The following is a 14,824-nucleotide window of genomic DNA, read 5'->3' as shown; positions in this document are numbered from 1 at the left end:
ATTTACTAGGGGAAATTTTTCATTTTTGGCCTAAGGCAACTTTTGGTAGATTGGGAAACTTCAATCTACATCTTAACAACTTCTACCAGACTAGGCAACCTATTTTCTACCCAGTCAGCTCCCCATTTCTAAAGGCAAATCCCCTATCTACTACATTTTTGGGTTTGCTAGAATAGGCCCCTATATCACCTACTTTTTTGTGCAAACAATCCCTAGCACACTTGCTGTAGGAATAGGCCTTGTATCACATCCATTTAGTGTTGTAGGTAGTCCCCCTTAAATCTATGTTTTGCTATTGGGCATCCTCCTTTTTGCTAGATGGAAACCTTTAATGCTAGGTGGTAGCTCTTCTCAAGTGGATGACACAGTTCTCTATTGTGCAACCTATTTATAAGTGGATATCATTGTAAGGTGCTCGTCCCATCGGTTGTCCAGGCATGCTTTTAGTAGTCTATCGAGAAACGAATCTAAGTGTCATTGCCCGGAATTCCCATGGAATGTTTTGAGTTTTGTCGCCTAGGGTTTCCTGAATCTGCCTCGCAACGGAACGTTCATAGCCGTGACCTGAAATTTGGGCTCCTAGTGGCCAAGGTCTCCCAACAGCATTCTAGTGTTGGATCTTGGACATCCTACTTTATGTAGAGATACCCAAGCCGAAACAAACCCATGCCACACTTGGTTCAAAGAGAACGGGAAACGAGAGGGATGCGCCGCTCAACCTCTCTACCCGTAGGGCATAGTCCCATTCCGGTCCCCTAAAACGGTATGAATCCGGGTTCTAATCTAACCATTCCTAAGGGTCAGTCGCCGTCGGTAAAACCCTGTGAGAACTCTCCCAGTTCTCTGGGACCACCCTGCCATAGGACGGACCCGTCAGGGTTCCGCCCACCCGCTTCCCTTAATAGCTTTAGTTTTCTAATTAGATCCTACCACATTTATGTGTGACACTTAAAGTCAGCTTCATTAATTAAGCCTTTTAGGGAACATGGTTCGTTCGCATAACTTATAGCACAGATACGAAAACATAGCAAACAATCTATTGACAAACAAGTTCAAACAAGTTCCTTAACTTATCTTCAAGTCAATCTTTGTCTCCCGCCCATACAGGAGAAATTATGTATCCATTCTGTCCAACAGAAGTATCCCTTCTGCCCTGCAAAAGTAACTGGTCCAATTCACATGGCACCACAAATTCAATCCTTTATTTAGAATAGGATCTCCCAACATACCTAGACGTTGGGGGCCAAGGAGGTCTTCAACTCCATTCTAGACCTAGCAAGGGGTGTCCAGAGCTCCAACTGACCCGCAAGCTAGCTAGGAGCAAAACATCATTCCCGTGGTTGGCCTTTTCACCACTTGGGCTCTTAGGCTAAGTACTTTTGAAGTATCTAAACTAGTACTTTCTATTCATGATTCTTCATGTCATATTCTTTTAGCAACTATGCTATTTATAACCCTTAACTATGCTTTAACCTAGCACTTGTATGAACAATCTTTTAATGTCGTTCTTTTAATGACTATATCCTTCATAACCCTTGACTAATTCTTCCTTGTAATTGCTCTATCAATGAATAAGCCATATGCAACTAGGTGCAATTAACTTTCCTTGATATATGCACTTTGCAAGCTACATCTTACAAATATGTGAGATGAAATGATCTATACTTGTGCATCATAGTATAGGCCTAACGTATCTCATACGAGAATCAAAACAAGCATCTATCAATTTGGAAATACATTACTTACGACCGGTACCGCAATATGGATTGACAGTGATGCCTTTGCTCGAAGCTTCATTTCTAGTTGTGGGATTGCCATCTGCATGCAACATTCTTCGCTTGGAGGCCATCGTTCACAAGCAGATTCAAGAGATTAAGAAGGCAAAATAGATTCGAGATGAAAGAGTGTAAGAGAAGATGGCTAAGTTGAGGATCGAGATAGAGGGAATTGAGCTAACTCTCTCCCTTGCAGCCTCTCAGGGTGACTCTTCTCTCTCTCTCTCTCTCTCTCTCTCTCTCTCTCTCTCTCTCTCTCTCTCTCTCTTTCAAGCTCTCTCTCACAATCTCTTGGAGGGGTATCTTTCTCTCTACCCCTCTCTCGCAGCCTCTCGGGGTCTCCTTATGCTCTCTTGTGCCTCCCCATGCCTCATATGTATAGTGAATTAGAGAAGAGGGCTTGTGGTTGAGAAGTGGAGCTCTTTGTGGTGGGGGATCTTGGAAAGATCAGTGATCTGATGCTCAGATCATAAATCTGATTGGTTCCATTGGCTCTGAAAGGGGGGTTAAAACCCTAAGACACTTGGTTAGAAAGCTCTTAGTTCACTTCTTCTTCTTTTCTCTGTTCGAAGTGTTGTTTTCTGTCAGTAGATTGCGATCGCAGTGCGTGTGATTTCGCAAATCCTCTCTTTATTTTTTCTTTTTATAAAATCTCCAAAACTAACTAAAACATTACTTGTTTTTTCTTTTAAATGACATCTAGTTCTAGAAATCTCCATATCTTTTTAAGATAATATCTAAAATATTTAAAATATACTAGTTTTTTCCAAAATCTAATATTTTTGGACCATCCAAACTATACATTAACATTAGTGATTAATATAGCTCATAAGCCTCGTTCACGTTGTAACTTATGTGAAGGGTGGCTACGGTCCTTGTCAATTCGAGAAAAATGTCAGATTACCTTACTACCTTATTATTAATGTTAGTTAGTTTTTACCTTAGTTAGTCTTTAGTTAGTAACCTTACTAGCTTATTAATTGACTAACTAACTTTCGAACTAACCAACTAACTTTTAATTGCATGGAAATATTACAAGCATCCTTTCTCTACTACACTTCAAGTTAGCCGGTCTTTGTTGACCTAGGTGACATCATATTTCATCTGGGCAACCTCCATTGTAGGCCAACATCCGAGCATGTTTGTGTTTATTGTAGATACACCATTTTCAAGCACTCCTAGTATATTACCAATCCCTAGCTGTGATAACAAATTGAAGACCTATTTTTCTTTGCATTTACTACTCCCTTTCTCTACCTACCATTGTGTGTTCCCTTTGACATTGAATACTCCCTGTCTACCTTGCCTCAGTTATTTTTCTTTTGTATCATGGCACAACAGATCCTAATCATCTTGAGGACACCTCTTATTGGTCACCTTTATTCCAGTGGCAACATCTTCTTTGTTTTCTTGAAGGTATTTCTTGAAGGACATCTATAGCCGTCATGTATGCTATGGGGGATGATGTGGTTTAGGATCATTCATACCGACCATTATCTTATTACTCTTTCTTGTTATATTCTTCCAAGGTTTCTAGTCCTTGATTGGCATTGATGGCTTCTCCTAAGTAGGTGCCAATCCTACTCTCTCTCTCTCCACATTTGACAAGCTGGATAGGATGAACTATTAACTATGGTTGTGCTACATGGAGTGCCACCTCGACAATTGTGACCTTTGGGATCTACCATGGATCCTCATGATGGTGTGACCATAGATTTGACATCTTTATGGGATCACAGTTGAATGCCGGAGCCTGCTCTTCTCTCCTTTTGAGTTGTATAGATTATGTGCTCGTGCATGTTAAACATCTTCACAGTGTTGCAAATATTTGGAGGAGATTGACATCTCTCTTTTAGATCCAGAAATTTGGGCATCAATTATATCTTGAGTTGAAGCTACAACAACTTTCTGTCTCACAGATTTCCCTATGATGAGAGATCATATCCATAGGATGGAGGAGATTTGAGATGAGCTTTCATTCCTTGGTACAAACATTTCTTCAAGGGACCTAGCTGTGACACTTCTCTCACATCTTTTGTCACTGACATATGCCATGTTCTGCACCAATCTTCTCGCTTCTCATAGTTGAGAGACTCTCACTTGGGAGGAGCTAGCTCCATTGGTCCTTGAGTAGGATGCACATCACAGTGAGCTAGTTTCTTGCAAAGTCATGCACATGGTTGTGCTTATGTGGCTTTATCTATAGGTATAGGACAAGCCAAGCAGAAGAAAGGGATGATGAAGAAGTTGGAGTCATATTTTGACTCTGATATAGATTTTGTGGGGAAGCCCATGTGTCTGTATTGTGGGAAGACCTCCCACCCCAAGGATAAGTGCTAGAGGAGATACCCTCACCTTCATTCAAGAGCAAAGGGTGGATCTACATCGGCGCCTTCATCTACCTCTACTTCATCACCCACTATTTCCACTAAGTTAGTGTTTCTACACATTTCTCTTTAAATAGAGGAGCCTTCTTTAATTATCACGTCTTTTGAGCAACCTTGGCTAGTGCATCGAGTCATATGACTCCACGAGGTGTTTTGTTGCAAAATCTCCATTCATCAAGGGGTATTGTCACTATTGGTGACACTTTTGTAGTGCCTATTAGTGGTGTTGGCACCTTGCCTCTATTGTTGGACCATCCATCACATATTGTTTTTGAGGCCCTATATGTTCTTAGGTATCCCTCTCCCCTCAGTTCATGGCCTTCCTTGTCTCAGCACCTGTGTTTTCTTCATTGAGTTGGCCATTTTTATTGAGGATTCTTCTATAAGAGTCAATTTTATGATAGGTTGGTCAGAGAGTGGGCTACCTATGCTCTATTCCCCTTCCTTTGTGCATGGCCCTCCAAAGAAATTTTCTATTGCTACGCCCATTCCCCATGGTGCACTATTTATCCCACACATTCCATCCCATCCCCCACCATCTCCTTTGGTGGTTCCCTCCTCGTATCTCCCATCCCTTTCAAAGGGGCACAATATTAGTGATGTGGCTATGGATTTCTTGTCCCTTTGTGTTTCAAAAGGGGCTTCCTAGGATCATGAGGAGTCTCTTTAGGGTTTCCAGTCAATATTGGGCCTTTCTTCAATGCGACTACCCCTTTTATTTGTCATCAAGCCACCATTTCCTATTGCTTGGCTCTTGATCCCGAGTGTTTCTATGCAACTTATGGAGCCTTCGATAGTTCCTCACTATCATCTCATAGTTGGGTTAGAGACTTGGCTCACCCATCCCCGACGATTGGAGTTTTCTAGAATGATCCATTCAAGGCCTCTCCATTTCCATTGCCCTTTGGTGGCCTTCCATTTGATCGGATGTTTATATGGAGAGGGGGTCTTGCTCCTCGCTTGGCTTTCTTCATTAATGGACTACATCGTCATTGTTACTCTTCTTGCCACCCTTGAATCCGCATCTCCTCTAACCTTACATCACATCTAGGTTCCGAGAGGTTTCTTATTGTAGGATCTTTCAAGAAGACCCTTATAGAATGCTGTTAATGGATTTCACATGAAAAAGGTGGCTCCACTAGCTATTAGCATCAATTTGATTTTAGTTCATAGTTCCAGATGGAGTACATTGAAATCAAGGAAAATATTCTATAAAAGACCCTTGCATGATGGTTCATGCAATCAACCTTTTCAAATGAAATGGAAGACTCTTTCTTCCTTCCATGCTCATTCTTTTTCCCCTCTTGCTAGTTTAAACCACTTGCATAATCTTGCTGCCACCATGGCTATTGGCAATAGAAGCAACAAATGCAAATCACAACTACTGAGAGAGGTAGAAAAACGAGGAGAGATTTCACCAGTCTAGGAGATTGATATTGATGAAGAGGTGGAAGCGACTTTCGTGCACTTAGAGTACCAAAGAAGAAGGTTTGCATGGCTAGATGCATTGATTGTTCCATCATCCTCTAGGCATAGTGGGTTTCATGGCTGTCATGTGAGCTTGGCCTTATCAAATGTGAAAACACAAGATTGGCTATGTAAAATAGGCCTTTGGGAGTGTGCCACTTTGCCATGATAAAAGTGGCAATAGAATATATATGTGCCACTACAAATGGAGCTTTTATTGAAGTCAAAAGGTTAGCTAGGAGGCATGATCAAGCTTACACCATCTTTGGTGTCTAAGGCCCTATGATTACCTCATAACCAAAAACCTTGCTTGTGGAAGTGATCGGCTCATGAAATGTGGGAGGAGTTTGATGAATTGACGGGCACATGGAATGTGTACACCCTCAAGGATCTACCACCTCAGCAAAAACTTCATTTACATTAGTTGGAGTGGATAATGCACTTGGTGAAGACAAATTCTATTGGTTGAGATACTCACAACATTTTGTGGTATGCCAAAAATAAAGCAATCCCAAATTGAGCCGATGTGATCTTAGAATGAATTATGGTAGAGATTTATTTGATTAGTATATGGAAAAGTGGACATGGAGCTGGTTAAGGATAGTGTCAATAGCCATGCATGAGTATTCATTGGATAAAAACTCTAACTTGTCACTTTCAACTCCATTATGGGTGGCAAAGGTAAGGAGAATCTTTCTCTTAATTTTGGTAGTGCCCTTAATGCTTCTTAGAAGGAAGGTGAGGTTAGGGTGGATGCCTCAACCTCTAGTAGTACCAAGCGATAGATTACGGAGGGCTTAATAGCATTAAGTTATGAACCTAAAATTGTAAAGCAAGTCATTCAATCAATGCAAAATGTGAAGAATCTTTATTTGGGGTTGTAGGGAGTTATTGATGACCTTGAGTCATCAATGATAGATAAATCAATCAATAAGAAAAATGTTCTTAATAAGTAAGGAAAGCTTGATTTGGATGCAAAGTTTGCCATGGTAGGTTCTACCCCATTTGGGGCATAGCAATTAGGTATCTTTATTAGGGGTTGAAGGTCACATGTGCATAGCTACCTACATTCGCTTGTACTTACTGCCTGCACACTTGTACATTGAATGTGGCAGCCGCTCATCACTACCACTTTATTCTTTATTCTTTACATGATAATAGAATAAGGGAAGGCAGATCACACATTGTGATTGTTGGAGTTCTCGTATATCGTCTTCCTCTCTCTTGCTTAAACCTCTATGGCTTTTGTTTCTGCTTATGATTCCACTCTTGATCCACCTTTCAATTGGTATTAGAGTGGCATTTGGTGTTTATGGGAGCTCACTCTTGGAGCAAGAAGCGTGAGGAGTAAAGCTTTGTCATGAAGGTCAAGGATTCAAGCTTCTTCTTTGGCATTGATGCTTGCTATCTACACATTGATAGAGGTATTACTCTCATAGCTAGGATCTAGATATGAGTCAACCAAGTGCTTGAGCTATTGAGGCTTGATTTGGGGTTGCAATAGCCCATTTGGCATTGATTTGGGTGGCCACTAGTGGCTATAAATGATGCAAAATAGCTTGGCTTTGGATGTTCAAAGAGATTGACCAACATTGAAGCCTTTCAAGAGAAGAGAAATCAACATTCTCTTTCATTTTCTTCCTCTCAAAACATGCATAATAGAGGATTCTACCCATTTTTGAGTGGATATAGAGCATGCTGTAAAAGTCGTGGACAACTATGGTAGCTTGGCAACACTTTCATATTTTGGCCATAACTCTTGCATATGATATCAGATTTAAGTGTTCTATAGCTCAAAACAAAGAGAGAAATGAGAACTATAGATTTGAGCAATCAAAAAGTTGATTATATGCAATTTTTAGTTCTCTATTCTACATAGAACAAAATATTTTGGTTTGGACATCAAGCATTCACAATAGTTAATGTCTATATATTGAATGCCTACATGCTATTTGAGTATGCTACATGGTTATATTGATTATTGGCATTGTTGTTTTTGCTTGGATATGTTTATGTTGAGCTCTACATCTTGGATTTGATCTCGGTTGGTTGCATTTGGGCAATGGCTATTCACTTCAGTGATTTCCACTTGCAAGCTTGAAGACTTATTGAAGGTATATACTTCTAGATGTATACATGATGTATTTTGGGCACCCACATGCTATATGAGCTTTGTACATTGATCTTTATTTTCTACTTTGGATACCTTGAATTTGATCCAATGGGAGTATTTTATATTTTTACATTGAGCTTGGTTCATTTGAGTTAGTGGGAGACTCTCTTGTCCTTTATTGGTTTATACATATATTGTCACTACAGAGGTTTGTGATTGTGGGCTGATTTGCCTTTGATTTGGGCTTCTTGTACCACTTATTGCTAGTGGGTTGCCAAGTGGATACATGCTTGGCATACATTATGGTATGTATCTATGTACTAAATACCTTGGATGCTTTATGCTATATTACTAGTTGCATTGTTTATTTTGGTTGCTACATGGATTTTCCTAGTAGCTGGAGCTTATTCTTTTGTATGTTTGCCTACAACTACGGGTTGATTTACTGCAATTTTACGAAAAACTATACTAGAAATTGATTTTTAGTAATGATTTTGAGAGTAGATACTTTTTTTCAGCACTCTAGTGCTTCCTACATGTGGACAATAGTATATTGGCTTAGCCTTCCTCCTACTACACTCCTTTTGACTTGGTTTTGGGATTGATTTTCTATAATTACAATAGCTCCTATTCTCTCTATTTGGCGGCATATATAATGGCAAGTGCTTCAAATTCTTCCAATGACAGTGCTATCTTTGATATAGAGAAGTTGAATGCAATAACTTCCAATATTGGAAGACTCAGACTTGGCAAGTATTAGTACAAAAGAACCAATAACTTCCAATATTGGAAGACTCAGACTTGGCAAGTATTAGTACAAAAGAAGAAAGTGAAGCCATTGAAGTTAGAAGGAATAAAACTCGAACTTTATGATACGGATGATTGGAAAGAGTTTGATGAGCTATGCAAGTCTACCATCATTCTATCATTGTCAAAGCACGTATACTTCAATGTCATTGAAACTAAGGGTGTTACATATGCATTATGGAGAAATATTATGGAAAAATGCAAAGAAAAAGCACAAGACAATACCAAATATTGTGATAATCGCAAGATCATTCCTAAGTCTATTGTTAAGATAATCTGCTACTTCATCACTTGATACTACTTAGTTACTTGATGTTTAGTTTGCTTATGCTCAGTGTTGGCTTCTTGATTCAGGGGCTTCTTTCTATGCTACCTTGTATCATTAGTGGTTTTATACCTACCACGTCGTTGCATGTTTAGTCAGTCTAGATGATGATCACTTATGTGACATTATTGGCATAGGCGATGTAAGATTGTAGTTTGATATTGGTGCTCCATTTGTGCTTTATGATATACATCATGTGCCTTATCTTTGCTGCATAGTTGGATAATAGTAGGTACCATGTCTCTTTTGGAGATTTTGTATGAAAGATTACTCATGCTAGTCTTGTTTTTGCTTGAGGTACCAAAGATGATAATCTCTATCCTTTGCTTGTATATGGATCTATAAATTATGCTTTGGTTGTGACCAATATTCCCCATGTGTCTCGTTGGCATCATCGTCTTATGCATATGTCTCGTAAAGAAATGAAATTACTCACTCGTTTGCAGTATTTGACACCTCTTGACTACTCATGTTTTGACTCTTGCGATAATTGTTTATATGGCAGGTAGACATGTAACTCTCATAAAAAGTCTATCTCTATGCATATGGGTGAGCCTTTGGCTCTTATTTATTCAAATATTTGTGGTCCCATGCCCTATTAGTTATTAGATAGTGCTAAGTACTTTGTGAGGAGAGAAGCTTGAGTGAGAGCATGAGCAAGCGAAAGCAATGGAGGTGTGACCTATGGCGGATGGAGCAAGAAAGTAAGAGAGAGGAATTCCAATAGTCACAACGTGTGATCGGCCTTTCCTGTATTCATTAGTCACTGAAAGAATAAAGAATGAAGTGGTAGTGAGATGAGTAACCACCACAGGTATGTTGGTACTGCCATTGTAGTGAATACATGGGAGGCATAGGAACAGGTGCCTTTACTCCCAACAACCTCCCACTTAAAGGCAAATGTGTCTCTAGTGAGGAGAGAATAAGAAAAAAGTGACAAAGTACAAATGTACATAAAGTAAAACATGATGAGGAAAGACATTCTCTTATCCAATGCCCACATCGGCTTTTTAAGGAAGACGAAACACTTTGTTGAGAGACTTTTAGTGAGTAGATATGCAAAATTTTGGTTAGTTGAGATCTTAACAAGCTCTACGGACTTGTCCTCATCAATGATATCTTTGATAAAGTGGTAATGCACCTCAATGTACTTTGCCTTTGTATGAAAGATCGGATTCTTGGCCAATAGAATAGCACTCATGGAATCTAAATGCTATGTAGGGACCACATCAGTAATACTAAGGTCTGCTCTACCAGATGGCCTAATTAGAAAGTCTCATTGTAAATCTCAATGGCTATAATATACTCTACCTTTATAGTAGATAGGGCCATGTATTTTTGCACCCTAGTCATCAAAGAAACAACACCTCTAACAAAGATAAAGACATAGTGAGAGGTGGACTTTCTACTGTGTGTATGTCTTGCATAATCAGAGTTTGTGTACCTCACGACTTTTGTATCATGGCTACCATAACATATGTGCATATCTACAATGTCCTTAAGATACCTCATGAAACTCTTCACGACGTTCCAATGTTGCATGTTGTCAGTATAGCCATATAGCATGCCGCAACTCCCACTCTAGATGCTGTGTCAAGATAAGTGGCTATCATGACATACATCAAATTGCCCATTGTGGACACATAAGGGATCTTTGCCATCTTAGCCTTTTACTCATTAGACTACAACAAACGATCGACTTGACTAATCTTCACATGAGCAGGCAAAGAACAACCAACAGGCTTAGCGTCTTGCATATGAAATTGCTCAAGGACCTTTTGGATGTATTCCTTCTATGATAAGTAAAGGAGCCTCTTAGAGCAATTATGCATGATGCACATCCCAAGAATGTGTGAGACCTGTCCTATGTCTTTCATCTCAAAGCTCTTCTTGAGATGACTTTGCAAGGTATCAAGCTCATTATGAGCACTCACAACAATCAATATATTATCCACATAGAGTACCAAAATCATAAGGCTACCATCACATGCATTCTCTGTATATAAACATGGATCTTGTGGCATCATTTCCTAGGTGTTTGCTTAAGGCCATAAAGGCTATTACTTATCTTGCATACTAGGTGTTCCCTGCCTTTTTCCTCAAAGCCCTTTGGGTGCTGCATATAAATCTCATCATATAAGTCCCCATGTAAGAAAGCCATCTTGACATCCATTTGATAAAGGACAAGATTTAGTTGCAAAACCAAAGTTAAAACCAAGCATAGGGTAGTCATCTTGACTACAAGAGAGAAGACTTCATCGAACTCAACACCATGCTTCTCCTTAAAACCCTTGGCAACCAAGTTGGCCTTATAGGTTGGCTTGGGGCATCTAGAGATACTCTTCAACTTGTACATCCACTTGCATGACAAAGTATGCTTTCCACTAGGCAAAGTATGCTTTTCGCTAGGCAAAGGAACCAAATCCTACATATGATTTTTTCATAGTGAGTCATAATCTGATTGCATGGCTCTCTTCTAAGGGTGGATATCATCTCTATGCATGGCCTTATCATAGGTAAGAGACTCACTAGCATATGTCACCATAATATAATCCATGGAGGGCATAAACCGATTAAGTTGACGTCTATCTCTAGTAGGCCACCTCAAAATAGGAAGTAGGGCCTATACATCCTATCTAACATTATGGCCATGGGTCACTAGAGCATCATCTATTGTAGGCTGTCTAGCTGGTTGTACAATAATAGGAGGCTCCTTTTGAAATATTACACTATGTACCTCAACGACCTACTTAGGTTGCTTATGCATTTTCTCCTACTGGAAAACAACATCAATACTGTGGATGACCTTTCAAGCCTATAGATTCCATAGGTGATAGCCTATCTCATATGCATCCCCATAATCAAGAAAGATGTATTTCACAGACTTATGATCTAGCTTATTATGCTTGTCCAAAGCTACTCAAAGGCTTTGGATATATACTACCCCTATTGTCAGATTACATGCATTTCAGTCTATACCTAGACTAGTTCTCAACAAAAGTAAGCCAACGCTAAAATGTATCCAAGACTTTCAATTTCTACTTTATGGGACATGTCTAGAACTTATGTGGGTAATCATCAATCAAAGTAACGAAATGCTTCACACCACCTAATGACTTATAGGGCATAGGTCTTCAAACATTAGAATAAACAAGAGCAAGAGGCTCACCCATGTCCACAATATCGGACTTCTTATGTGAACTACATGTCTCCTTACCATAAAGACAATGATTACAAGAATCAAAACATTTATAGTCAAGGGGCAAAAGATACTGCAAATGGGCAAGCATTTTCATTCCCTTTAATGACATGTGTCCAAGGTGACGATACCATAACAATACATGTGGTACTACATCCATTGCCAAAACATGGTTGATAGACTGATATACAAGTAAGGGATGAAGAGTGCTAGACTTGGCACCTCATGCTAGAACAAGATTCCCACGGGTAAGATTCCATGAGGAATTCCTAAAAGATCCATATTGACCTACATCATTCAACAGTCCATCAGAAAGAAGTAGGCTTTTAGTCAAAGCTGGAACATGGCGTGCATCATGCATAGTAAATATACTGCTTGAAGCAAAGTACAACTAGACATCTCCAATACCAACAATATCTAATGTCAAGTCATTATTGAATCTAACAGATCCTATTATATATGATAGCAATGTCGCAAACCATTCTTGATGAGGAGTAACATGAAATGAAGTCTCTGAATCAATCAACAACATTGAGCATAGGTGGACAAGACATCATTCAACTATGAAACATCAAGAGAAGAAGTTGCAAGTATGTAATCATCATTAGAATCAAGATATCACAAATATTTTCCCATAACTACCAAGTGGTTTGCCCTTCAGAGATAAGACATTGTAAAATACATGCCTAGAGAGTGACAAAATCATTGTAGATTTACATAACTCATCCGATTCGACCCAACCCTCTATATCAAAGTGTTCGAGCTTCACACCCTCATGTCTCAATGGCTTAATCTACAATTTGTGCACTAAAACTTGTCATATCTATGCCTTCCAATAGTTGTAATTAGCGCCATCTAGTTTGTCAATGTTAAAGAGAGCACTGTCATTTGATCCACCAACCATTGTGCCAAGATATACAAGCAATATATAAGAAGACAAGACACTGTAAATTTATGTAAATCAACCCCAAAATGACAGCCAACACAAGGGCTAAGCAAGAGAAATTGCTAAAGTAGTGAGTTGTCTACTAATTGCAGCAAATGAACTGTCAAAACAAAGTATTTGCTCTCATAAACAATGCTAAAAATTGCAATTAAAGCATGTTGAAATAAATATAGCAATAAGTCCAAAACCAAGTGTGGGAAAATCAACAAAAGGCCAAGCTCCCACTACTAGAAATATCTAGGGAAACAACTAGGATATTGTAACATGCCCGCCTATCGGCTATCAAGGAACGTTTTTAGCGGTCCAACGAGAGATGAATCTAAGCATCGTTGCTCGGCACTCCCATGGAATGTTCCGGGGTTTGTCGCCTAGGGTTTCTTGAGTCCACCTCGCAACGAAACATTCATAGCCAAACCCACTAGGATCGACTTGAAACTTGGGTCCCTTGTGGTTAGGGTCTCCTGAAAGCATTCTAGCATCATGGGTCCTCGGCATCCTACTTTACGTAGAGATACCCAAGCCGAAGCTGACCCATGCCCCACTTGGTTCAAGGATAATGGAAAATGAGAGGGATACGCCGCTCAACCTCTCTACCCGTAGGGTATAGTCTCATTCCGGTCCCCTAAAATGGCATGAATTGGGTTCTAACCTAACAATATCGAAAGGTTGTACGATGATAGAACCTTGTGAGAAGCCTCCTAGTTCTCTAGGACCACCCTACTGTAGGACGGGCCCGTCGGGGGTTTCGCCCACCCGCTTCCCTCAATAGGCATTCTTTAGTTATCTAATTAGGTCCTATCACATTTATGTGTGACATTTAAAATTAGCTTCCTTAATTAAGCCTTTTAGGGAACATGGTTCATTCGCGTAACTTATGGCATTGACACAAAAACAGCTCAAACAAGTAGACTTTGTGTTAACATTTTAGTTGAGATACAAGTTCCATCCATAGGACATTTCTTACAATCCGTAAGGACGCATCTTATTTTCCTCCAAGTTTCACCCTTGCACTAGTAACAGGGCCTTGAGAATCCATCTCGAGTCACGTAGATCGTTTGAGTAGGACCCAGAGGCAGGGAATTTACAGCCAGAGCCCTCCCTAGCATCCAAACATCCTCCTATGTTCAAACTAATCCACGGAGAGACCTCTCATGGTGAGTTTATTCATGCTTCCATTACGGTTATTTAGAATCCCCTTGGATAGGGTTAGTGGCCAACTAGGGGTGGTTTGGCGTGCCCTCCATGAATTTAACCTGATTCATTATTCCAATTTCTTTTGTGAGCTTGGGTCATACAATCCTTTCAACATAGATAGTGATTGGAGATTTACAAGCACAAACAATAATGGAGGCGAGTGCTCATAACATCTGCTAAGGTGGAGTTCATATTTTTGAATGCTTAGCATTCACCCTTTTGGATTTTCCTTGCCTTGATGTCAACTGCAATGGCCTTCTAAGGGGGAAGGAATTACCCTCGTTTTGACCCTCATTCTTATGCGATAGGAGTGAGCATTTACTCAATTGGGTTTATATCCAATAATTCATGGATGGTAATTGCCCTAATTTGCTAACCCTTAGATAAGGGTTTCCTGTCTTGAGATCACTAGATCTAGATGATTCAAATTGGTCAATCGGTAGCCATTTTTCTCCTTAGAACTTTATTGAGGTTTCTAAGTTTACCCTAGGGTTTCACTCCCTCAAGATTTCATAACAGAAACTTTTGCTCATTCCTCCTGCCAACCAAGAGTAAACTAAGTCCTTTGCAATCCTAGAGTAGTAGCAAGCATTGAATGTCACGTAGTGAAT

The 14,824-nt window shown here is 39.7% G+C and overlaps 1 protein-coding gene across 4 annotated transcripts in view; it reads right to left on the bottom strand.

The window, feature by feature from the left end:
• Window positions 1-14,824, bottom strand: part of LOC148036958 (paramyosin-like protein) — a 197,350-nt gene that overhangs the window by 596 nt on the left and 181,930 nt on the right. The window contains exon 8 of one of the 4 annotated variants that reach the window (XM_087675895.1): window positions 12,092-12,361. The exons of 2 other annotated variants lie outside the window; for them this stretch is intronic. In XM_087675895.1, the coding sequence (XP_087532021.1) occupies window positions 12,302-12,361 (60 nt within the window). In that variant the 3' untranslated portion in view covers window positions 12,092-12,301. Of the gene's footprint in view, window positions 1-12,091; window positions 12,362-12,865; window positions 12,929-14,824 lie in introns of those variants that run through there. One more of the 4 variants, XM_087675897.1, reaches the window with a different exon arrangement.

This window comes from Lygodium microphyllum, chromosome 4, assembly GCF_053477565.2.
Source record: "Lygodium microphyllum isolate KBCC chromosome 4, Lygodium_microphyllum_v1.1.10, whole genome shotgun sequence".
Classification (NCBI taxonomy): Eukaryota; Viridiplantae; Streptophyta; class Polypodiopsida; order Schizaeales; family Lygodiaceae; genus Lygodium; species Lygodium microphyllum.
Note: the sequence above shows the minus strand (reverse complement) of the source record. Positions and strands in the feature narration are given on the sequence as shown.